The sequence below is a fragment of the Drosophila novamexicana genome, unplaced genomic scaffold (genome assembly GCF_003285875.2).
Source record: "Drosophila novamexicana strain 15010-1031.04,08,12 unplaced genomic scaffold, DnovRS2.1 tig00000008-arrow-pilon, whole genome shotgun sequence".
NCBI lineage: Eukaryota > Metazoa > Arthropoda > Insecta > Diptera > Drosophilidae > Drosophila > Drosophila novamexicana.
In genome coordinates this window covers 386,161-413,019 of record NW_020824765.1, presented here as the reverse complement: position 1 = coordinate 413,019, position 26,859 = coordinate 386,161, and the positions used below count along the sequence as shown (strand labels likewise).

The following is a 26,859-nucleotide window of genomic DNA, read 5'->3' as shown; positions in this document are numbered from 1 at the left end:
GTTTGCAGCTCGGTCGCCGGCCTTGATGGCAGCCGCCTTTGGCGTTTGTATCTTGTGCTTGCATCTTGTATCTTGTATCGCGCTGGCCGCCGTTTGCTGACCACATGGGGCGGCAGCAGGAAATTTGTTAGCCTGTCATAAACTGCGCCGAAACGTATAAATTATGACTGCAACGGGCCGCGACTAGCCGCTTATCGATATGCAAAAAACTAAAAAGGAAAAAAACCTAAGTCTTGGGCGAAAGTGTCGAGCGATGTTCTAGGAAACATTTTCAGCAACAGCCCAGCGGCCAAAACAATTTCTTTTAATTAATTTACAACAGCCAAGTGAGCTGCTCCGCCGTCTAGACGAAACTCGACAGCCCAAAATACTTCACACGCCAACGCTCGAACCGTGTGACAGGTGCTGATTGAAATGACCCCAAAAAGCGAGACGTCACTTCGAGTGGAAATGAAGATGAAGCAGCCTTTCACACTTAACGGCAAACTAGCATAAATACACGTGGACTCTTACGAGCCAGAGAACTCAAACAAATTTGATGCCAGTAAAACTTAGAGTAAAGTTGTCTGAAACAGAATTTCTTTTAAAGAGAAATTCCATTTTTTTATTTAAATATTATTTGGTTTACAATTCAATGCATTTAACACTGGCACGAACTTATCTTATGAGAATAAGTCTTTAATTGCGTCAATTATGTCTTCCTATAATAAACAAGCGTTCATAAAGTTGATTTTGATGTACTTCATCTATGTTTAGTGCAAACTTACAAATGTATCTTTTATGCTGTCCCACAAATTAGCCTTGGCCACATCCACATTGACTGCCAAAATGACGGCAATTAAGACTAATATATTGTAATTCATATTGAGTTTGCGTATTTCTTCAATCTAGAGATGATGCAGATGCTACTAGAATTAGACGACTGCTGGCTTATCTGGCCTGCGTATAAATAAATAGCTTAACAGCCGCAACGATGCTGATAAGGCATCATTTGCCAAAAATAAGAAAAGAATTTTCTTTCTGAGCTGCCGAAACTTGTATACCCTTGCAACAAATGTGGCAATAAATTTAAAGTAAATGCTTGAACAAATCTTAACAGGTTTATAGGGAAATGTGCTATAAAAGAATGGATCTTTGCATAGTTTCATGAAGATAGATGCTAAATGATTTCTATATAGCCAGTCTTGTGGTTATATATACTCAGCTCGTCAAACTCCCTAATAGGCGCTGGCAGGGTATAAAAGTGAGGCCAATTCGTCATGAAAGCAACACTTGCTCAAAGATTTTATACCCTGTAACTTTAGGAGCTCAGATTTGGAATTTGCACCTTAAATTCTTTTGGTCTCAATAATTTCTTAAAGTATAATGACAAATTTCATTATTAGAGTTTATGAATTATCTCTGTGTATTTCGGTTTACCCAATGCAGGGTATTAAATAGTTTATATATCTTAAATTGACTGCAGCTTTCTTGACTTCTATTTTTATAAGCACAAAGCAAAGTACACATCAGCAATTGCTCTAAAAATGTTTTTCATACATATATGACTTTAATCAGCTTAATAAGTTGTTTCCATTCGAAGTAAACAGATTTGCGAAATTGGGCAATGCCGACTATAGAAATACTTTATACTAACTTGTAAAAATGTTTTTTGAAGAAACATATATTTGTTGATAAATTTATGTAATGAAAAAAGTTAACAAAAAATTTATTTGTTCAGTCAAATATGTTCCTAAATTTGTTTGAGTACTTCACATCTTTTAATTTTTAGTAATATCTTTTTTAGTTTATATTTTCTGATAAGAATGAAGCAAATGTTATTGCTGGTATAAAAACTGATTGTTCATATTTTCCTAGAAAGATATTGCAAAAGTTATTCAGCATATATAATTAAATATTAGTATATGTACATATATATATATATATATATATATATCTTAGACTTACGACAGTTCTGCCCATTTCTTCGACTTCTTTGCCAGCTTTTTCCTAAGAGTTTAACATGTATAATTTATTTTATCAATTTTTTAATTTTATGTTATATTTTACTTACCACTTCTGCGCCAATATCATCTATCCAATTAGCACGCGATTGGTGCATAAAAATGGCCAAGACCAAAGCTATGACGGCTAACATATGGAAGAAATTCATCTTAGCTTCTGCTGCAAGCAAATAACTGAACTGATTTTCGGATTTGCGACTTTTATATACGATGCAGCAACAATTTTTCTCTGTGGGCGCTGATAAGTATATAATTACTGACCCAGGTATAGATTAGCTTGGATTTTTCCCGACAGCATTTGCGAAATGTGTAGAATAGAATTGCGAATTATTTATTTAATTATAATCAATAATATTTCAAGATGTCGCATTTTATGGCTTACAAGTTTTCTAGCTATATGTCTTTTATAAAAGATGCAGCCGCGGCTGAATTTTGTAAATTAATTATTTATAGATTTGCTTGATTTAAAATAGCCGCGGGCTTTCGCCAAGTATCATGTGAGTAAGCAAGTAGCCCAGTAGTTTCATAATCTATGAAAATATCCATTTATCGAACAGAATACAAGTTGGTAATTTAAGGACTTGTTTAAGGACTTGTTTAAGTATTTTGACATCAATTTTCTATAAGCAACCTGACTGTGCCAAATTTAAATCTAACCGTATTATTTTGAACTTGATGTCTATATAAATATTTAAGTTAGATATCTGAGAATGAGTTTTAGCTCAATCGAATTTATAATCAACTGTCCAAAGTTATGAAAAGTAGATTTCTCTCGCCCGCATTTTTCATTCAAGAGCGGTAAATTTCGCGATTAATCTTGTATCGATCTAACTTTTATTTAGTAGTCAAACGAGAAAATGCAATAAAGCGGACATTAACTGCCACTTGACAACTTTATTAAAACCTCATCTCACTTACTACCAAAACAGTAGTTCAACACTCTACGGGCCTCTTTGAAGAAAACATTTACAGCTCCAGAGCCTGTAAAATTTAAGTAGAAAAAAAAAAAAATAAAAAATGACAAATGCTATAAAAACGGATCCACGCCGGCGGTCAAGCTGGCACATAAAAAATTAAAAACAAAAAATAAATGAGTTCCAGCCAAGGCGGTAACAATTTAAACAATACAAAATTACATTATCTACAACACATCAATAAAACATTTGGTTGAATTTCATTGAGTCGAAGTCGAGAGCTGGCGAATCGAGATTCGAGAGGCCTTAGGCACCGGCAGCTATCGTAGAAAAAATCGATTGGGTGTGACGCATAAATAATTGCAGCCATTTATTTAAACATTTATTGCGGGGCCCGCAATGAGATTTCCATGTGCAGAACTGTCTAACGCATAATTAAAAGCCGTGAAATCCGCAGGCAAAACTTGTTTATGAAATCATAGATACCAACGATACGAGAATGCGAATTATAACCGGCTCACTTAACGCTCGGAATCGCGTTTGTATAAGTTGCCAATAAGTCGAAGCTAATTTGTATCTACGCCTCGGCCTCGAGGGTCGCGACAATTAATAAGCGATCGAATTCACTGCCACATTCATGGAGCATGAAATTTTGTTGTTAGCTCATTAACAGTTCGGGCGGGCAACCAACTAAAATTTCAAGCATTTTAATCTATTCAGGCGTGCTTCCATGGCACGCATTTACATAAATTAATAAACTTAAGGCATAAATCAACATGCAACTGACCAAAACATGCCTCTAATAATACTTTTAATACAATTTTATGCCTCTAATACTTCGATTAGTTAAAGTTCAATACACGCAGCGCTGATACGCGGCCTGACATGGAAATCCACAATAGGCTATCGCTTATAAGGCGGCAATTGTGTAAATAGCCAGCCATAATGAGCCATTCATAATTTCTGTTACAGGCAAACATTTCATTTACTTTACAATTGAAATAAACATTTTTATTAGCTGACGCTTTGTCTGCTAATACAGACACACACACACACACACGCGGTGTGCTCTTTAAAACTATATAGTTTTAATTCTACGAAAGATGACTTTATCAACAATAGTTTTGTCAGAAGCAAGTTGTCTTAGTCTTCGTTTTTTAGATGCTGTGTTAAGACTAATGATTAAAAAAGATACTTAACAATCTGAATAAGACGCTATCTAAAAATGATAAATAGTAATAATAATAGGTAGTTATTGTAAAGTTTATATAACTAATCAGAGGTCTTCAGCCTTATAAGTATTTTCTCAGTATTTTATATATCAGCGCATTTGAACTTCAAAATTAAATCATGTTAAATCATTTTCTAAAATATGTAATATAACAAATAACAGATAATTATTCTTGCTGTTTTACAAATATTTGGCTTCTTTCCTCATTGACAGTTTATTTAAAAGTATAAGAAATTTGAACTTGCAATGTTAAAGATTCGTATTAAAAGATTTTTTCGACTAATCATCTCTCATTAAAATGGAATGCATTTTGTTTGAGCATCGTGTAAACTTCAATTGTTCTCTCCATTTTCTTATTTCTACGCGGTCTTGTAGTGCATGCACTGACAGACGGCATGACATGCAGCTTGACGCACTGTAATGATTTGAAGTGTTTAGGAGTTATCTTATCGCAGGCAGTCAATGTGCGTTTGTGTGTGTGTGCGACAAGCTATGTGTTTATTTATACGTGTAATATACACTTGTAGAGGGTATTATAGTTTTGTCATGAACGGTGCCGGTCTTGTCTTGTCTTGTCGGCTATGTCGGTTTGTTCGTTTTTTCTCTAAATTTGAATCTACATTCTTAAAACTGAACTCGTATGACGGAGCCAGCCGGATCGGTCCACTTAATCATATAGCTATAGATAGGTTGAGAAGTAGGTTCGTGTGTGGAAAACTCTCGTGTTTTTCAAAATTTCTTGACCTAACGTGGCTTTTCTTCAGTTAACCATGCAATAACTATAGATGCAAAATCTTATCAATAAGAGACAAATAGAAATGATCGAAATTAAGTTAAAGAACAATTTTTGTCTTTCAAGATATCTTGACCTAATCTGGCTTTTGCAGGTTTGCTCCTGAAATTTATGCAAAATCCTATCAGCATATGTATATATTGAGCTAAATCTTATCAAGATGGCACTTCTATATTATATAGATATTATATAGATTACTGCTTTCCAAGATATTTTCACAAAACTCAGCACCTACAAGCTATTCTTCGCAGAGCCGTAAGGAAAGTGTCTGCAAGGGTATAAGCTATTCGGTGTGTCGAGATAGCCGTTGTTTCTCGTTTTTTTTTTTTAGTTTGTTTTTGGGGCAACAACAGTATTTTGCTGTCGAGCTTGGTCCGGACGATGTTGGCGTCTATCGTTTGTTTTTGGTTGTTGCATTTGCTTTTTGTTTACAAAGTGGGCGACTGCACTCGATTCTCGAAGCTTTATTAACTTGTAGAATATAAAAAATCTAGAGGGAATATTTATGCTGACTCTGCTAATAAAAAATTAAAAAACCCGTAATTATTTTGTAATATTATTTTCTAATAAATAGTTATTCAAAGTTTAGCCACAGGTCAGCAAAAGAACTCTGCATTGGCTGCAACATCAAAGCAGACCCCGGTCACCCCTCTAAAGCGACAGCCAGGCGACACCCTTTGGCTTCATCAATCATTTTATAGGCATTCAAGGCGCAAAGAACTAACCATATTGACGCTTCTGTATCTAGCATTTCAAATGGGTGCTCCTAATGTACTATACGCAAGTAGATACACGTACGTGTGTGTGAAAGATACACGCTCTCATAGATACTCGGCTAGCTGTAAGCGCTTATCGGGCATGACGTTTGTTTGGGTGTTTCAACAGGTTACGAAGCCCGACTCTTTCGAACTGTTGAACTGGTTTGCTGCTGCTTATATTTATTAATTAGCGTATCGATAACTCTTGAATGGTTGAGCCGTGCTTTGAGCTGGCCAAAAAGCAAAAATAAGAGAGGAACAAAAATCAATTCATATTGTTCGTCCGGGTTAACAAAGTTCTGTCTTGCCACTCTTTTGTGGCCGTCAACAAACAAAAAATAAATAAAAAAAAAGACAAATACATCGTAGCATTCACACACTCAGCCACAACAACACAAACACATACGCTTACAGGGCATAAAGTTCAGCGGCAACTCGTAAAGTTTTTCTCTGTTGGCTTTCAGTTCGATTCGAGCGATTTTCGAGCGCGGAACGTATACGTGCTGTTCAACTAAAATCACTAAATAAACAATAAAATACAAAAGATTCGTTTTCGCGTGCTTAGTGAAGTGTGGCCTGAGCTGAGTCAGCCGAAAGTGCAGCAAATGAAATGTGTTTCTCTTGCCCGAGTTCAGTCTGAGAGCTGCGGTGTCGCCATGGCGTGAAGTTTCGTTGCCAATCAAATTTAATTAATTAGAATTTCTACCATTTGGTACCAAAAATAGCGCATTGCCAATTAATTAGGCAGCGCCTAGTGCCAGCCGACATAGTCATCCGCAAAATTTCGTATGCAGCATGAGTGTGAGTCTTGACAGTATTGGTATCGGAGCCGGTGGTCTACCCGGCGATTTGCTTTCCTACGATGAGTCAAAGTTTGCCCAAAAGATAACACACCTGACGCCCACGGAACAGGAAGCCGTTAAGCGTTTTTGGAGGTAAATGATAACCAGCCCAGCACTGCGCGGCGATCTCCACTGCGATAAAGCCCAAGTTAAGGCCGGAAAGCTAAATTAATTGGGCGCTGTTTGCCAAGATTAAAGATCACTCGCCAGATACATTTGATATAGCTGTATGGGGGTGGGTTAAAGGTGTGAGTGCGAGTTCAAAATCGAGCTGCTAAAGTGCTAAAATATGGGAAACAAAGCAAAGCGTTTATATATAAATCAAATAAAAGAGAATCTTAAGTTAATTGGGCAAAGATGATAATAGAAAACTTGTTAGTCAGCTTAAAGTATGATGCGAGAAGTTAAAAAAAAGAATTTGCTTATATATATTTCTCAGAAATCTGAAAATCTTTTAAAAATAAATATGTGAATGTTAAAAATATGTAAATGCTGTGTGAGATATTTATGATTACAATTTTTAAATAAAATTGTGTTTCTAATTAAAAAAGTCAATAAACTGGAATATGTAGAGAAAAAAAATATATTTTTCTAATGCAAGAAATAATAAAATAATAAGAAAATTATCTAAATGAAAAGCACTACTTACTTATTTAAATATATTTTTTTTATCCAAGAAGCAATTTCAATCACATCTTAGTTTTTGTTGTTCGAAAGTGTTATGGAATATTTAAAAGCTCTCAGTCAACATCTATTTTCTGTATGCTAAAAGTTACACAGGCCTGAGAAAACGCGTGTAAAACGCTAACAAAACGCGTACAAGCCGTGCCCAAATATTTGTTTTGCCATTGACAACTGTTCAAATAGAAGCTATCTATCTGATTTATAAATAAATCAATGCAGTGTTGGGCAAGGGACAGACAGCTGCTATATAGAATGCGGCAAAAATGCGCTGTGCAGTTGCGTAGATACTTAGGTGCGCGGATACAGATACAAAGATACTTTCGTATAGTTAGTTCCACACTTGCTTCTGGCAGCGCGGCAGGAAAATTATAATAAAATATATCAAGCTGTCAGCATTTTGAGTTTTGCCTGTGGCCCCTTTTGTTCCCATTGTTGTCATTGTTGTTGCTGTTGTAGCTGTTGTTGTTGATGTTGTTGTTGTTGCTGCTGTTGTCGTCGGTATTTTGAAACATCTTTGAAACTATGCGTGCCACAAAATCCACAATAATCTGTTTGCCATCCCATAAAGCACAAGGCCCTGCGACTATTTCACTTTCAGGCGCTGCACTCATTAGTGAACTTAGCTCCCCCCTTTCGCTGTAGCCAGGCATTTAGAATATGTATGTATGTGTGTGTTTTCCTGGAAAATTGTACATGCGTGCCGCATTTTTCATTTTCATTTGTTTGTTCGCATTTGCAGCGGAAGCTGCAATTATTTATAATTTGTTTTCGGTTTGGCCGAGTCCTCGTCAACCTGATGCAATTAGCCCAAAAATGGCGCTGATGGGAAAAACTCTGTCGACGGGCCGTGCATTTTCATATCTTATTAAATTAATTGCTTGTCATGTTTTCCACGCTTACGGCTGCGGCAACAGCCCAAAACAGAACAACAATGTTGCCGATTTAAAATAAAATAAACAAATCATGTTGAAAGCCGTCTTGCGATTTGCTGCCATATTTTTCATGTTGCGTTTATTTTTTCGATTTCAAAATTTATGTAAAATGAAAATTTATGCGTCAACTGATTTATGCGGTTTTCCGTATCGCATGCATGACAGAGCCACAGACCCGCCACCTCCCCCACATATAATCAACGTCCCCCTCCATTCCCCTCCCCATCACTGTCTGTCAAGTTGCATCCATGTGAAACGAGCGACGGCGTCGCTTATTTTTGGAGCGCAGACCAAATTAATATGTGTGTTTATGATTATGATACACGTATCATTATGCTTATACATAAATTTGTCTTTACATCTGAGCAGAGGGAATAACAACATTGACAAGAAATCGGTAAATTGTGGTGTTGGAAATATATATATACATATATATATGGCACATATATAGACAAAGTCTTAGCATTAGGTATTTTTGTTAGCTCTCTTTTTTGGGAAGTTGCTGAGTCTAGTTGAGTTATGCAACATGCATTTTTTTAACAAGGACAGCATTTGGAATACACTTAGTTATACATCTGAGGTTCAAGCGACCTTTGTGATTCTTTCTTATCCATTTCCTATTTAAATCCTTCACTCATTCATTCTATCAAGTCATCTGAATGTTGGCAAACATTTCAAAGCTCTTGCTCATCTTGTCAGGCCAGTAATTTGTGAGCAGTTTGGCAGCACGAGTAGCTAGAGTAGCAACTCGTTTATATTGTGACTCGCATAACAAGAATTTTTCATTTAAACAGTAGCTATTCAAGCATTTGTTTAACGATTTAAATAAGTTTTGCAATTTTTTAACCAAATTTTCTATTTTCTCCACTTGCAGGTCGCTCGTCTTGCGAAGTCAACGCGCCTTCATTGAGGAAAATGGTATGTAGTGCTGCTTGGCGTAGGTTTTTTATTTAGCTATAAGATCGTGGCTTAAGCCCACGTGAGTGCCACTCTGCGGAATCGGATGTGGGTCAACTTGACGCCCGCACAGAGCTTCGAGTGGCGATGACGGCGTCGGTGACACCCACCCACCGGCAATAAGGCAATGTCTTTGGTCTGCGCCAATTTGTCACTGCCGCAGCGGCTCTCAGATTGGCAACAATTGCAGTTGCCGTTGCCGTTGCCGTTGCCGTTGTCGTTGCAGTTGCAGTTGCATTTGCCGCAATCAACGCACTTTCCATTGTGCGGACACGTTGTAGTCAGCCCTATGCAAATGGCTTTTGCTTTTGGCCGCGTCATTTACCGCCTACGACCCTGGGCAATGATTGCAATTTCAAATATTTCGGGGCTGAAAAAGCACATGTGGTTTTTAATTAAGCCCGAAAGCCAAAGAGCCAAAAACCGGCTCAAATATGTGGCTCAGATCGATATAGATAAAGGCATTTGATATGCATGCATGTTTGGTTTTTGCCAAATTATGACAGCGGATATGAGTTGACAGTTTTGGTTGTGGGCGTGGCTAGTTGTTGCTGGCGTTAATTGAGTCAATTAAACGTGAGATGTAAATGCCAACTGGGCACTAGCCAAGTCTGTGCCAAATTGGACTCATTAGCCACACGCAGTTCACAATATTTTTATTTTCTTCTTATTTTTGAATACGTATACGCATAAAATTTATGACACGTGGCGAATCGTAATAAAATAATAATAGCAACAACAACAAAAGGCCGTGCATTAATTGGGTAATCAAATGCATAGGGAAAAACCATAAATTGGCCCACTGCGTCGTTCCGTGGGGAGCACTTTAAAGCAAATCAAAGCAGACAGAAAGAAAACTGGGAAAAGGCAACTGCAGCAATTAAGCGAAAATAGCTGATACACTAACTAAGTATCTGAAAGTTTCTTAACTTTACTATAACAGTTGGTAACTGTGGAAGCTCGAGAAGTTCTGTAGTGGTCCCACTATGGGTGAAAGAGGATATTTCTTAAGTTTTTGAATTTTGAGGCAACACAAATTTAATGCATAGTAAATTAACAGAAATATAGATTAATTTTATTTTCTGTTGAGAATTTTACATTGTAAACAAACATACTTTCTATCAGAGACATTTAGTCTAAGGTCCTTCCAGATAAATCTGTGTAGCCATTGATCAAAGAAGGTTTTGTTTTAGTTTCTAGTAGTTGGCATGTGAGTCGTGGCATACAATTAGATTGAACAGCGACTGCACGTGTTTAGCATAATTAAGTTTTTGCACTTTACGGTAATTTGTTGTTGTGTTCTTTTTTTTGCTGCTGTTGCACCGTTAGCTTCATTAGCTGCAGCTGCAACAACCGCCTACCCGAAGCTGGCTCAGACACAACGGCAGCCCGGGTTCCTTCATAAGAGGCTAAGTTGTATTATATATGTATTAGTCGGACAACCAGTTTTAATTTCAGTTTGTTTTTCGCTTCTCCCCATAAAGTCTTTGGGCTGTCCGTCGAAATTCATTCACAAGCCGGCTTCATTTTGTATGCTGGGCAGCGTCTGCGCCTTCGTCTTCGCCAGAGCCGCCCACACAGAAAATTTAGTCATTACAACCGGGCCACGATGACAATGATGATGATGATGTGGATTGCTTGGATTTTGGGTCTGTCTGGAGTACGTTGCGCTGTCACCATTAAGACTGCAAAATCGATCCTGAGCTCGAGTCCGAGTTGGAATCGAAATTCACAGTCAGAGTCTGTCTACGTGCTTGGCCAGAGTCGGGGCATGCTCGTAATTTACCTTTACTTGCAACTCAGTTTGTTGCCTGTCCGCTGGGCTAATTTCTTAATTTTTATGTGCGTCGAGTGCGCGATTTATGTCATTGTACGAATAAATAGGCGCCTTTTATGGAGCGCGGTCTCAGCACTCGTGTAAATGAAGTTGTCCACGTTCCCATGCGTAGCTGAAAGGGCAGCGAGAAAAAAGTGCTTACTGACTGTTAACTAACTCATCTCGCAATAATATACCTTGGCTGCAATAATTTCTCTAAAAAATGTGAAGCTAAGTAGTGCCCTTCTAAACGGAAACTTTATAGTTTCGGACCGTTGTAATAAAATCTATTATTTATTACTTCTGTATATAACTAAACCTTATTTAAAGTAAATAAACGAAGCTTTTTATTTTAAAATATGATTATATAACTTTATGATCTATCGAAAGCTTAGTTTAGTTTCATATCATATACATCATTTATCATATTTATTATTTTTTATACATCAGTTTTATTTTAGCATATACTCTAAAGTTGTTTTTAATAGAATATGCAAATATTATAAAATTGAGTGTAGTATATATGCTATGAGATGATGAGCTAAGCAAAGTATTTTTTGCTTTGGAAATAAAAGCTAAGCGAAAGCCAAAGTGAAAATCTCCGTCAAATGCGAATCAATTCTATAAGGCGAGCATCTGTATAGTTAGGCTAGAAATATATTAGATATTTAAAAAGTGTCACTTTTCATACATTTGCGGACTGGCTTTAATAGCAGACACTGATTTACACGTGCTGGAATGAAAATCCCTTCGCTGCTCATGCATTTGCAGCAGTCAATCAACTTGAGACTATGTTTTGCAAGCTCAAACAGCCAACACGCTGTTGGCTGACGAGACATAGACAAGCACTCAGCCAGACGAGCCGCTGTTGGCCACCAATTAGGCGACATTAGGCAGACCGCATTCTCGGACGCCCACAATGCAACGGCCAAAAGCAAATACAGCACATGCCAAACTGAACAAACAGCTGTGATTGAATGTGCGTGTGTGTGGGTGTTGGGTGTTTGGTGTCCAATACAGCGACAATAATTAAGCCGGCAAGCAGCGTCAATAAAACACCACGCCTACGCCCCTGGCCCTGACTGCTGCTAATGACGGCAACAGGCATAGCCGCAGCTCATCAATATGCGGTTTATTGGCCTGGTTAGCACAGCACGAATACGCCGCGTAGTGCAGCCAAACACTTTCACAGCCGACGCCCACGGCACGCCCACAGCAAAAGAGCTGCACGCTTTTATGAATGAACCGAGCGCTGAAAGTGAAACCGAAAATGATTTTAGTTAAATGTAACTCACACATAGATGGCGCCACCTGACGCTAAACACACACTGAAAGCTTTCGTGCTACTGCAATCTTAACTAGGCGCTGTTTAGCCGTCTGATAAGCGCTCCAAAAGTTGCCTATCTTATCGCCAATTAGCCGTATGATGAGTTCAACAAGAATTTTAAGTCTTTGCCCATCCAGTTGGGCTGCGAACGTGCGTTTCAAATGGTCAGCACATCGGCGCGAGACTTGGGAATTACTTACGCGTGTTTCTCGATTATCGATTTCAGCTTAAGTGGACCAAGGGCAATAACAAATGCTTTGGAATTTGTTGTGGCTGGCTCTGCTGTGGTTGCAGTGGTATGCGGCAAGAAAACCACAGCGCATACTGCAGAGAATTTGCGGCGCAAGTGAGTGGCTGTGAGGGCGAAAGCTGTTAGAGAATAGATAATGATTTGTACCAAAAGAGTTGTTTGTACTAAAACAGTTTGGTTAACACTAAATTTCTCTGAAAAGGAATAGCTCTCTACTAAAAGAGTTATGGGGTCGTAGCACTAAACTCCACTGAGGAGGGAAAGATTCTCCCACCACATATTGCATATATTTTCATATATACATTATTGTACTGTGAGGCGAGCTGAGTCTGTTTGTTTTAATTGAAACTGGTATCCCAATTTTCAATATTTTAGTTTGAAAGGTACCACTATTTTTTAGGCAGGCTGAACATAAACAAAAAGCTGACATAGGCACAGCTTGTGGAATATATTGACCAGCTCATCTCTATCCACCTAAAGTATTTGATTTTTGTTTTATGTTTTTATTTTCAAGATGGTTTGACTTTGCTTTATAATGCTTTTAATATATCAGGAAAAATTTGCTAGTCAATCTCACATATCATAAAGAGAATCTGCCAATACTTGATTTCATCAAATGTTTTCAATATACGACATGCAAATATAGATGGTCTGCTTTTATCTCTACTACCAACTTTTATCAATAAACAATTCTCAGAATCTGTAAATGAGATGCCCAAGCTAGTAGGGTAACTAGACAAAAGGAATGCCGGTCCAAGTTCAAGTCTAGGGTATGAGAAGATAGTTAAGCGAAGTATAACCCTTCTCGATTGTAATCTGTAGATAATAATAGAAATTTCGCTTAATTCCTTATTGATTAGTTGAAACGATGAAAATATCAAACAAATTAAAACGAAATTAGAATCTTATACATATAAGCTACATTTTTGCTTTGGACGAGGTGCACTTAAAAGGCAACTCAAGGTTGTAAATGGCTTTTGACTCTCGTGCATAGTTCGTTATCTTAATTAAGCAAAATTAGTTATTATATGACGCAATTAAACATAAATATGGCCAGCAAATCACACAAATTTAACCGACGGATACATTCTGAGAACTGCGCTTGGGCGCTGCTGCGACTGCTGCTCAATTTACCAAAAAGCTGAAACGTGTTTTAGGCCAGCGGCAGGTGTGGCTCAGAGACTACCAAATGGCTGCCAAACACAAAAGCTAAGCCAGACGCAACCACAAATATATAAAAGATACAAAGATGCGGTCTGCAAGTGTGCGTGTATGTGTGTGTTGCCAATACCAAGAATCAGAAGCAGACGAACTCAGACAGACGTGACCTTGATAGTGACATTTAGATATACGTTGTCTGCACTTAAGATACATTATACATATTTTTCTCTGATGCTCATCCGGTCGTTTATCTCAATCTCTTCCTAATTTCTCTCTCCCTGTCCTTCTGCAGCTCATCAAGTGCCGGGCAATGGCACCCCCAGCTCCACGTTAACCCGCTCCGTGCGCAGCTGCAACTGCTGTCCGTATGGATACCACATCGATCTGGACTTTGTGCGCTACTGCGAGGCTCTGGCCAATGCCAAGCCGAGCGAGGAGGAGCTGCAGCGACGTGATCGTCGACGTTCACGCAAATCTATGGAGTTTATGCTGGGCTTTGAGAGTCTGTTTGGCAGCGATTGGCAGGCGGAAAGTCGTGTGCAACCCAAGCTAACAGAGGTGAGTCGAAATCTGTTTGGACTCAAAAATCCGTGGCCTTTGATCTGTGGCAACATCAAAGTGACGCGCACTTCGCACACGATTAACTTGTCACCTGTTTATTCTACGCAGGCCGCACATGAAAGCGAACCGGATTCGCCACGCCCCGCTGCCGGGCAATCGCCCTGCTGTCGGCCGCGCTCCTCGTCTGTGCCACGCTTCAGTTACAGCAACAGCCTCGCACCACGCGCCGAGTCGCCTTATGGCACAGCCTCCTCCACCTGCTCCTCGCTGCGTGGCGGCATCGAGAGCGATGCGGGCATCTACCAGCCGCCAAGGTATCAGGGCAACCATATCTATGGTCATGCCAACCCGGCCGTCAGTCCGCCGGAAACACGTGCCTTCCTCCACGAAGCGCTCGACGAGGTCTGCAGCGATTTCGAGCGAACACTGGAGCGCGCCTCGACCAAGCGGCGCAAGGCAGGCGCCTATAGCTATACCAACGGCAGCGCCCACTCCATGGATCGCAACAACAACAGCCTGAGCCTCAGCCTGAGCCTCAACAACGGCTACGGCTCCAAAGAGGTCAAAGAGCGCCGGATGGGCCAGAGCACATGGGATCGTTACTTTGATGTCGCAGGTGAGTGTCAGTTTTTTGAGTGCTCAAAATAGATGAGGAAATACTCTTGACGGCTTGCTTTGCTGCAGAATGATTCATAGTCGGCAGACTACTTCATTTGTATCTGGCAGATACTTTTGCTTTTATTTCGTTTTTGCCTTTGCTTCACTCAGCAATTAGCGACGCCGCCGCGCATGTGACACTTTTACGCAGGAAAGTGTGAAAAATTTTGAACAACTGTTGGAAGTTGTTGAGATACCGTACAATGGAACGAAAATAGTTTTTTTTTAAATTGATTACATATATATATTTGGAAAATATAGCAAACAGTAGTTGCACATTAATTTAGAGCTCACTTTAGACTACTTTTGAATATTATACTCTTTTAAATACGACTTTGATTTATTTATATTTTAGTTCAATCGTTGGTTTCTGATTTAAAGGCCTTAAGAAGTACACAGTAGTTATACATTTTACACATTGAGCACATTTCAAATACTAGTCCAATCACTCCTAATTATTGAGTCCCTTATATTTTTTCATATTTTTTGGCAATTTAATATGCTTCGTTCCATGGTACTCCTATATATAAAGCAACATTACTCATGAAGCTGTTACTCAACAAGCAATATATACATTTAAATAAATCAAATATTTTTTATTTCACATACAAAGAGTCTTTAATACTATTAATAAATTTAAATTGTATTTGAGCGACAGCAAAATGTTAAGTAATTAAATCGAATTCACATGATTTATGATGCTCGAACGATTTTCTGATATAAAAACGATCATTTTCAGTCACATAAAGTTTTATTGCTGTGTTTTATAGAGCTCAATAGATATTTTATTTAATAGAAAATACACGAATCCTTCTTGAATTTACAAATATATACTCAACACGATATATAATGTATAATTAAGAATTTATTAGTCAGTTTTCATAGCGTAATCTTCTGTAATCGCAAGAGCCTGATCAAAAGTATTTCAAAGTAAAAGAAATCAGTTAAATTAGTTATTAATGCTTGTTGGTAATTTAAGTACAGCTTGTGTGTTTTTGAATTTCCATCCCATTGTACACTTGAGTTTGGCATGCAACATAACGCATGAAGCTGTCAACTCGACACGCAAACTGTTAGATCAAAGCAATATTTAAATGTAGCTCCAAAAACGAGACGTGAAATGCCGAGGCATAATTCAATTTTGGACCTCCACCCAAAAAAGTGTCTCAGCCCAATCAAAAGACATTAAGCTGCATATAAACCGTCGAGTTAGCTGCAGATACAGATACTTTACGCCAATATAGATACAATCGCTTTGCATCTTTGGCATTTCAAACTCAATTGGAGTTTACAAGCGGCGCGGCAGTCAACTTCAAGGCGTTTCAGGCGTTCGTATCTTAAATCAATTTTGAAATGCGCATTTGGCGCTCAATTTGCATGCAAATGCTGCTAATGTTGTTGTGGTTGTTGTTGTTGCTGTTGTTTTTTTTTCTGCTGGCCCGTTTTTCTTGTATTTGTTTATGCCATAAATTTGCCATAAAGTGTGCAAAAAGCAATGCAAGAAACTCAGCCAAATAAACAAATCAAATAGTCACATTTTGCAAGCGAACACTTCAGCTGGGCCAGGAGTCTAGAGTTGACAATGATTAATGATAACTAAAGTATGCACATATGTACATATATATTGATATGTACATACATCAACATTTGATATGTGTTTGCTTAGGCACGTAATAAATGGCTTATAATTGCCTTCAATTTAATGCGTATTGCCAAAATATGGTTGCCAAAACACTTTTGACAATTGACGTCGACCTTAGAAACGAGCCTAGGAAACTAGCTAACAATAGCCAAATGCTTTTAGATTATCATTTTTGTTTGGCCTTGTGGCCCAAAAGCAAGTCTAGACAGCCGCCGTTGTAGGCAGACAATTTAAGACAATTGAAAACTTTTATCGCCAAATACAAATTGACCTCAAGCAAAGATGTATTATACGAGGAATGGGTCGGAATAAAATTATCGCTTTTAGTATTAATAACATTCATTCTTTCACTCATCCCGATGGCGCAGATTATATATTTATTCAAGTAGCTAAATTTGTTATCAATAGATTGCTTTAAACTTATAGATTTTTTAATTTTTCCTTAATGTTATTTCTCTTCTTTTTTTTTTGAATCAAAAATATTAATCTTTTCTAATAAAGTTGAATATTTGTGCTGAATATTGGGCTAATTGCAAGTAGGGTTATGATTCTTACACCCATGTCAAGGGAAAGGGATACATAATCATGATCAGCATTAACTGCCTATACCATATAGCTGCCATAATACCGATCAATCTAAAAGTAGGTACTTGTATGAAAAACTTGTTTGTTTATAAAAATATCTTAGCCCAACTCGGCGTGTAAATGTTTTACTATACCCCAAATGCATTAAAATTCTTACCAACATCGACAACATCGAAATTGTAGGATCGCAAAATATTATGCTTTCAAAGATATTTCAACAAACTCAGCATTTTCCAGCTGTACTATTATTATAAATCTGCAAAAGGGCGATATCGACTAGGGTATTAAATCTTCTGCGAAGATATCTTTACTTTCTCGCTTAACTTAAATTTGTTCCAGAAGTTTTCAAATATTTCTTCTTACTAGCTCTAATAAATTTTCCCATATTAATTGAATACAAAATATATATTAAGACTAACATATTAAAAAATATTAAATGCATTTTCGAGTCGCCAGATATAAAGAACAATTTAATGTGGCTAATATAATTTTGATTACAGTTTAAATTGTAACTTAATTATATTTCTAACCTGTCAAACTATTATTCATTAGGATAATTTCTTTAGCTCTCTTTAGCTTCTCTCTTATTCTAAAAAAATACGCAAAGCTTAATATAGTCTATTTAGATGCTGTTAATCTCACGTTCTGAAACTTTTTCCTAGGCAGCTCAGGGCAGTCTAACTTAACGCCAACTATACATTTACTAACCTTCAATTATATTTTTTGAACTATATTTAGTATATGTGGTAAGCTATTTTTAACTTATAATAAATTACCCAAGCATTGATCGATTAGCAGCAGCTCTTAGACAAACATATCTATACTGATCGATCGATTGCTGTTCAAATTAATACTCACAATTTGGGGGCGTCTTTCGTGTAGCATAGTCTGGCTATGCGAGACAAACATTACACACACTTTATAGTATGGAAATAGTTAAACAACGATTATTAATATTTGCTTGCAAAACGATTGTACAAACCAAAGAGAGACCCACCTTGAAGCGCACTCGCCCAGCTCTGGTCAGGTTCGAGTCAGCTCACGATGAATCTAAATATATTACAAAATGGTTTTGTTCATTATCATTTAATAATGTGCATTTCGCTTATCTACGAATTGTTGTCTAGTTTCTCTATTTGTTATACTTTTCCTTTTTTTGTTGTTGTTCAGATTGTTTAATTTGTATTTGCTGAGCGAGCGACGACCTTATCGCTGTGCTCTCTTCTCTCTGGCTCCCCATATAACTTACATAAATTGCCGCTGTTTTTTTCTTTTTTTGTTAGTAATACATAACAATTTTTTGTGTTGTCCTGTTTCGGCACAAGAGCTGTTGAATAATAACAAAATAGCTCATGCTAAATGATTTTTTTCGTGGCTGGCAGCAGCCCGAACATCTCAACGCAGTTTGTCGACGACTTTCGAACGAAAAACATAAAAATGTGTCTAGCAGCGAAATAAAAAGCAATCAATAAGCGAAATGATCTAAACGAAGAAAATGATCTAAAAAAAAAATTTATAAAACGAGTGTTGTCCGATAATTAATTAAATTAGAATGTACGAAATAATTGCAATAAAAATATATGAATATAAATTAACAAGTAACCAGCGAAAGAAATGTTAGAGCCTAAAAAAATGCGAAACAGTGCGAACATCGACAAACGGCCGACAAACAAAACGAATCCAATTTGAGATATTATAGGCATATATTCTATATGTAAAACTGTAAATATATTAGAAATAGCCAAATGCAGAGTGTTTAAATAACTATTTTAGATACTACAAAAAATAAATTCTAAATTTATGGCGAATTCGTTAAGAAGAAGACAAGACACGCGTGTTAAAGAAAAATTCAAAAATAGATCAAAGAAAAGGCAGCATTGGCAAAATTCGAAAATTCGTGGGAGTGCATAATATAAAAAAAAGAAGCTACGCTAAAACGCATATAAATCAATAAAATTAATATATATTTCTTTGTTATGCCAATGCTCACAGTTTTGAAGAGAATAAAACATGAATTCATGCAGAGTGAGTTGAGTGCGCGTATAGTTTTATGCCGCACTGTGGCAGATAATGTGCGACGTTATTCGCATCGATTTTTGATTCGAGTGTGCAAACGTTTGCTTTATATCTGGCGAAGCAAATCAAATTAATATTGCTTATTACTCATATAGCAAATGCTTTAATTAACACAGCAAAAATAACAGCCTAAAAAAATCTTAAAAAAAATACAATTTTATTCGCATTAGCCAACTGCAATGGCTGCCGCCTTGACCGTTGAATGTGTTCTTAATTATGTAGTTGCATTGTTCAGTTAATTGTGCTATTAACAAACTAAAAACCAATAACAATCGACAACAACAATGTTTGCCACAGCCAGCGACACGTTGTCGCTGCGCCGCAACAAGGAGACCAACCGAAAGATCAAAATGAAGCCGGAGCCCAGACAAAATCCATTGCGAAGCTGGTGGAATGACTGTAGGTTAATTAGCCAAATGCCACATGGTAGCAGGTTGGGAATATATATTTTCTCTAATATTAGCTGGGGCAACGCGTGTTTTCAATTTTCATATTTGCTTATTTTCTGGCTCATAAAAACTGATTAATTATGCCCCGGTCAATGCTACCAAACACGCGACTTGCGTCTCTTCGGCCAGCCCGACGTTGCCTTGACCATCTTTCTCGACAGCTCAGCCAACTTGGCACCGACAGCACACAAAAAATAGAAATCGTTTCGGTTATTTTTGCTATTTTCTTCTAGTTTCATTTTATTTTGCCTAAAGTTCAGTGCACAGGAGGCTGCCGTATGCTATATACATACAGAAATTAACTAATAGTAGCAAATGGAGCAGCGGCAGTAAAAAAGTGAGAAAATAAAAATACTTGGCAGCCGGCAAGGCGATGAGTAACAACTGTCGAAACACAGTGCGTGTAAAAACTATGCGTTCACACATTGCGAATTCTAGTTTATTAAGAGTGAGAATTACTGCAACGCCGTATTCCCATTTACGCAATCGAAAAAGTTGGTCAATTTTTATTTACGTGATTCCGAAATCGCCAAAGTTGGTTGATTTGAATTCTCTGAATAATGCAATGGACTCTTTTGCTGCTAATCGATTAACGTTAATGGGATATCGATAAGAATCGATTTAAAATCGAGAACACAGTGATAACATGTCGATATCCTGCCAATACGTAGAGTTCAATTAAATAACATATAGACAACAAATTTAATTAACACAGTGCCGAAAGCCTTCGATATCGATAATATATCGATCCTAAATAAATTGGAAATGATAGTACGGAAGATAGAAACTTTTCCAGCGCTCTGGAAGAGACCGCATGTGTTGCCAGATAGAAGATACATTTGGGTTTTCCTTTATCGATTAGCATTGGATACAATCAGTTGGAATTGCAATTGAGTGCAAAAACCGGCTCGGGCAATGCTCGGGTCGGGCAAATACGTTGTCTCTTATACTATAAACAAATGAGTGCAATAAATTGTCTGTATGTAGGTAAAATCAATATTGAATAATAATAGCGACAGTCGGCGCCCCGACTTATCAGCAGTCGGACACAAACGCATTTAAGGGACAGAGACCCGGGTCTCTTGTAGCATTAGTCTTTTGTCTTGTATACTTGTTTTTTCTTTTTTTTTTGGTATTTTTTTTTTTTAATTTTGTGGCTGTTTTTGTTTGGCAAATTATGCGGACTGTGGCACAGTTTGCATAGTTTGTATATCATCTATTATATTTTATCACTAATATTATATTATATTATGGCATTTGGTTGGGCTAAAATGTTGTCAGTAGTAAACTGCATGCGTCTATGGCAAGTCTGCAAATTAAAATTGTTTTGAGCAAAACTATTGACAGAGCAAGTAACTAAAGATAGAGAGAGTAGTTAAATGCCAACCATTATCTAAAGCTGACTTTATCTTTTCTATATGTAGACTCCTGCATGGCGGGCAATCGCTCACCGCGGTCGAGCACGCCGCGGCTCTTTCAGCGCTCGAACACGCTGCCCTTGCAGCAACGACCTAGTCCCAGTCCCGCCGAGGTGCACTACGAGAGCTATGTGCAGGCCACGGTGGCGGCCAATGCCAAGTCGCCGGTAGAGCAGCTGGAGCAGGCCAAGGCGACGCCGCCACCGCCGCCGCCACGGCGCCATCATTTGACAGCCACGCCCAAGGCAGAGCAGGCGAATGGCCATGACACGGGAAGCCCTCTGCAGTCGCCGGCCAGTTCGGAAGCCGGACAGACCACAGCCGATGCACAAGCGCTGTGCAAGATACGTGAACAAATGGCGCTCAGCCTCAAACGTCTCAAGGATCTAGAGGAGCAGGTCAAGGTCATACCCGATATGGAGGTGAGTAAATTGATTGCAATGCAATACTTGAGTCACATACAAATGTACATGCTTCTGTCCTCTCTTCTCAGCTGGAACTCAGCTCTTTGCGCTCTGAGAAGCAGCGCCTGCAGCGCCGCAATGAGGAGCTGCTGCGTGGTCAACGGCAGACGCCCTCGCCACCAAGTCCGGGCATCAAAAACGCCTCGCCCGTCCAGTTTACGCCGCAGCGCATCAGTCCTGTTTCGCTGGAGAGCCTGGGAGCGCGCATGCGCAGCAGCTCCATATCGCCCAGCATAATAAGACGCGATGTGGCCACACAGGCGGCCAGCAAAGTGAATGCCACACGCGATGTGGCCGTGGGCTCCCAGCTAAGCGTCCGGCATGTGGGCACGCAGCAAGCTGAGGTGCTCTATTCGCAGCCGGAACTGAAGCAGAAGATTGAACAGGCGCTCAGCGATCGCAAGCAACAGCGGCTCAGGCAGCTGATCTCAGTGGGCACTCAGATGTATGTGCCACAGCGGGAGCAGCGCGACATGGGCAATCAAACGGTGCCGGAGCGACCGGTGCTTAAGCACAATGTGAGCATCAGTGCCAAGCCCACTACCAGGGAGAACTTCACCAACTGCCATCCGGATGTGCGCAGCGTGGGCAGCTCCGACCATCGCATCACGGATGTGCTCTGCGAAAAGTGTGCCATCGTTCGGCGCAGCGTCAGCGTTAGCTGTGGCACAGAGGAGCCGTTGGAGAAGCCAAAACCCGTGCCACTGCTGCCGGGGCGCAGCAACACCTTCAGCCTGGGCGAGCATGAGCAGCTGGCGATCAAGCGCAAGACCATTGCCTGCCAGACCCCAATGAAAATGGTGCACAGTGCGTCGATCCAAACAACAACGACCACTGTGCGTTCCACGGGGGCTCAGGTTAGGCCGGAGCAGCAACAGGTGGCAACACAGTGCGGTAACGTGGAAACGACAAGCCGCCAAACGGATACCAATGGACTGCAGCGTCTTTCACGCAGCGCAACCAAGTCCGAGCAGCTGATGGCGCCACAGACACGCCCATCTATACGCCACGCAGGCAGCAACACCGAGCCGGCGCCGTTGCCTAAGCCAGAGCGGAGCACTACCCACTCAGCTTGCAACACGGATCAGGTGCACAAACGGGACGTTGGCTGCGGCGACATTGTCAAGCCGCACATCTCGATTGCCTGTGCGGCCAATTACTGTGATTCCTGCAAAGAGGCTATCCGCGTGCTGGCCAAGGATTTTTCAAAGGCGGACACCATTGAGCTGACGCCCGCTGCTCCGGTTGCTCCGGCAACTCCGGCTGCGGCTTCCACGCCTGCTCCCACGGTTAGGCGCTCTGCCTCGGCAGATTCGCGCATTCCGCGCCCCAAGCATCTCACTAGTCCCAGTCCAGTGCGCAGGCAGTTCCAGAGACAAAATACTTATACGCTACCAACTGCCACAGGAACGCCATCGACAACAAAGAGCCCGAAGGCGGAAGGAAAAATAAATTTGAGGTGAGTTGAACGTTACTATTCAAATATGTGGAGGAACGAGCGAACAGTGTTTGTAAAGTAATTATCTTTTTCAAGTTTATTTTATTGTTGTGTTAATTCAGTTTTTTACTGTCCCGGGCCCAGGTCATTTAAAATGCTAAAATCTTCTACATTTATATTTCAATGTACAATAGTCTCCTTTTACGCTTGAGCAAGAGCCTTGCAATTTCGAACGTAAATCCTCCTAGGTACCTATGCACAGCTCAAAAATGTTATCTTTTTGAACACCTTCACCATAATATGGAAAACATCAAAATTTCCGAGGCACAGTCTTGGGCTTTGGTACTTAAATCCATTTTGAATCTATGTTTATTCTATTAAAATTTCATAATGATCGGGCAATACGTATAAGTAATATTTTCTGTATGTATGCTTAGAAGGTTGCAGAGAATCTCCCAGTCGGGCTCTCGCGATTAAGAAACTCAAATTAGAATAACGAATGACTACAAATACATTAATTCAATGTAACATTTTTAGTAGTAACTGAATAATTTGCTTTCATTTCTCTCTCGTTCCACTGTGCGCTAGTTGAAATTATTTAAAGCACAACAAATATGTAGCTTCTGATGCAAGCTTTCAGCCGAGGCACAAACCCACAGCAAGTCATGTGCCATGCGCATTGGAGCTGCTCAGCGCGCGACTCCGATTCGGAGTACGAATGCCTGCGACTGCCAGCCTGGTCGCATTGACCTTCAGGCTCAGTTTTCATATTGGCTTTGGCGCGTTTGCAGCTTCGCTTCGTTTATCGACTTTTTTGTTTATTGTTTGGCTTTTCGTTTTTCCATGGTGTTCTCGATGTTTTCCGGCCTGAGCAGCTTCACCTGCTACCCACTGGTGGTCAGCGGCTGCTCAGCGCTGTTGCTAACGTGCGTCCTTCAGAGCAAAGTTTACATTGGTGAATCTTCTGACTGAGACCATTTAAATATTATTCCACAGCTCGCTGCAGGAAAAGCCGCCAAATGCGGCGCACGACCTCTCGCCGGAGTCGCAGAGCTTTATCAAACAGCCGTCCAGCAAATCAACTGCAACGTCTCAGGATCTAGATCTAACCCAGCTTGGCGACGATGAGTTGATTGTGCGCGAGGAGAAACGGGTTAGCATTAGTTGGTCCCGCGATGCCTCACCAGCGCCACTGATGACCTCTTCGGCAACGACGACCAGCACCAAGTCCGCCTCGCCGGAGCAAGCGCTAACCGTGTCTAGTGATTCCAACGTGGAGCGCGAGATATCACAAGGTGCACGCAAAAAGTCGAGCACGCCGCTCAAGTCTAGTCAAAGCGAAGGCTCCCAGGTGACCGTCATCGAGCGGCAGGCAGACGTGGAAGAAAGTCCGAAAGAGGAGCGTCCGCCAACCAAGGCACAGCTGCATCAGCTGGCTCAGGCACCGTCAGAGCCCAGAAAAAAGTCAGTTTTTGAATCCCAAATCTTCAAATGATATCAATATTATCTTCTGCTGACCCACAGAACGGAATTGCCCAAGGAGCTGAAGGATGCACTTAAAGTCGTCAACGATTCGCTGCTCAAGAAATTGGGCTCCAGGCCCTTTACATCGTTCAGCCTCAAGACGCCCAAGGCAACCATTGGGGAGCACTGGTTCCGCATATCCAGCACCGCTACGTCCAATCCGCATGAGGTTGAGGATTACTTGGACTATTTTGAATCGTTGTCGGTGCCAGTTTTGGAGTATTGTGTCAACCTCTTCGATAGCAATGTGAGTTGATAAGGTTGCCAAAGCTTTTAGGCTTTAAAACAAATTTGAGCTGAATTCTAAGTAATGAATCTTTTGCAAGGAAGGTAATAAAGAGAGAGTATTAAGGCTAATTGGGAAATGTTGAGATAAAATTAAAATTCAAATAATAATTCAAATAAAAAGCTGTTAAGCTTTTTAAGTGATAACGATTTTGAGCTTTAAGGAATAAGTTAAGTCAAATTAATTGATATTACGAAAAGCTTAGATAATTCATGTTGAAATTGTATTTATAGTAGTTTAATTCGAATGGATAATAGAATGGATATAAATCTTTTCGAGTGCAAAGCTTTTAAGCTTAAATATATATAAATATATAATATATAATATATTTAAGAAATTATTGTAAGTACATTTTTGATAGTATGAAGAGTATGTGGTAGATATAACTTTTCATCTAACTGCACATCTCTCTTAAGTCAGTACCTAAATGATATCAGATATGAATTCTTACAATTCTTTGTGAGCTTTAAGATTAACTTCAAAAAAGGCTTTAAAATAGTTTTTAAAAAGCGTTTAACGTTCTTCGGGTTCCGTTGTAAATATAACTTCTTTAAGTTTGGAATTAGTTGAGATTAATTCCATGTATGCTCTATATACATAGCTATTGCATCTTCTCAATACTCAGTGCTTGACCTCTATTTTATATATTTACAGGGCAACACGGCCATGCATTATGCTGTCTCGCATGGTAACTTTGACGTCGTATCCATACTGCTAGATTCCAAGGTTTGCAACGTAAACCAAATGAATAACGCTGGATACACATGCGTCATGCTCGTTTCTTTGGCCAAGCTGAAGCAAGCGGCGCATCGGACGGTCGTGGAGCGACTGTTTCAGATGGCCGATGTCAACATACGAGCAAAGAAGGTAGGTAAAGGCACGTCATAGAGTGTCAATCAGGGCGCTGCTCTTTATCAATTGCTAACCGAACTGATCCTCTGCCCCACTCTTGCAGCATTGCCAGACCGCATTGATGCTCGCTGTGTCGCATGGTAATAGTGACATGGTTGCCATGCTGCTCGATGCCGGCGCAGATATCAATATTCAGGATGAGGATGGTAGCACGGCGCTGATGTGCGCCGCGGAGCATGGACGTGTGGACATTGTTAAGCACTTGTTGTCGCAACAGGATTGCGATTCACTGGTCCAGGATGTGGTTAGTATTAAATCTGGGCCTCGGCCTGCAACAGTATTAAATTTCTTTCTCCTCCTTTGCAGGATGGCAGCACGGCCTTCAAAATCGCCTGGCAGGCCGGACATCGCGACGTGGGTCTGCTGCTCTACGTGCACGAGCAGATGCTGCGCAGTAAGCTGCCCAATCGTGGGGAGCCCATACGAAAGTCCTTGCCCCTGACCGCTCGCCCCAAGCCACCAAAGTGAAGCGTAAGTGGAAGTTCGGGGGAAAGACGCAGCTGCCGGGCAGCCATTCTGTATTAGCGGCCAAACTGTCGAACAAACATTAGTGGTAAGATTTGAATAAGCATTTTGTAGCGCTGTCTAGGGAAAACAGCTTAAGCATTCCATATCAGTCCAGCTAAACTATAAAAATAAAACAATTGTTAATAATTTAGCTAATAGTTAACAAGGAAAACAGAAGGCACAAGCAGTTTTTAAATATTATTTTTAAATTGTATTTAATTGAATCTCTATTTAATTTTAAAGTCTAAACAGCTCACAACTTAACAATTAACCTGTGCAAAAATTATGAGTAATGCTTAGTTTCGTAATTATGCTACTAAAATCCAATGTAAAACTGACAAAACTTACATTTAATTAAAAATAACATACATATTTCTTTAAAGCCCGTAAGAAATTGCTTACATTATCACTAAACAAATACTGCACTAGCCTGTGCTACCCGAGTAGCAGCCATATAGCAACCATATCAGCAAACGACAATGCAAAAAACGACAACAAAAATAAAAGTAAACAAAAATAATAATACAAATGTAAAGCAATTAATTAATGTGTAATTAAATTATTTTTGCAGAGCTACTTACAATAAAAGAAAATCGTTGATAAACAAAATATTTCAATAAGCACTTTTATTAAATTGAAAACAATTTGCGGAATTTCCGGCTATCCAAGCGT

The 26,859-nt window shown here is 39.6% G+C and overlaps 1 protein-coding gene and 1 long non-coding RNA gene across 6 annotated transcripts; one reads left to right on the top strand and one right to left on the bottom strand.

The window, feature by feature from the left end:
* Nucleotides 1-574: 574 nt before the first annotated feature.
* Nucleotides 575-2,163, bottom strand: LOC115771241. Its single transcript, XR_004018925.1, has 4 exons — nucleotides 2,054-2,163; nucleotides 1,948-1,989; nucleotides 768-1,853; nucleotides 575-701 (listed from the first exon to the last, which is right to left on the bottom strand). It is a non-coding gene; the product is annotated as an uncharacterized LOC115771241 (long non-coding RNA).
* Nucleotides 2,164-6,195: 4,032 nt separating this feature from the next.
* Nucleotides 6,196-26,720, top strand: LOC115771172 (KN motif and ankyrin repeat domain-containing protein 1). Of its 5 annotated transcripts, XM_030716757.1 has the most exons (11): nucleotides 6,196-6,634; nucleotides 9,032-9,075; nucleotides 13,961-14,226; nucleotides 14,338-14,845; nucleotides 21,063-21,478; nucleotides 21,550-22,979; nucleotides 23,955-24,422; nucleotides 24,483-24,729; nucleotides 25,423-25,635; nucleotides 25,724-25,924; nucleotides 25,987-26,720. In XM_030716757.1, the coding sequence occupies exons 1-11, from the start codon at nucleotides 6,495-6,497 to the stop codon at nucleotides 26,146-26,148; spliced, it is 4,095 nt and encodes a 1,364-aa protein (XP_030572617.1). In that variant the 5' UTR covers nucleotides 6,196-6,494; the 3' UTR covers nucleotides 26,149-26,720. The 5 variants fall into 5 exon arrangements, with proteins under 5 accessions (XP_030572617.1, XP_030572633.1, XP_030572626.1 ...); XM_030716773.1 differs by lacking the exons at nucleotides 6,196-6,634; nucleotides 9,032-9,075; nucleotides 13,961-14,226; nucleotides 14,338-14,845 and adding an exon at nucleotides 18,658-19,138; XM_030716766.1 differs by lacking the exons at nucleotides 6,196-6,634; nucleotides 9,032-9,075; nucleotides 13,961-14,226; nucleotides 14,338-14,845 and adding an exon at nucleotides 19,456-19,588.
* The last annotated feature ends 139 nt before the right edge of the window (nucleotides 26,721-26,859 follow it).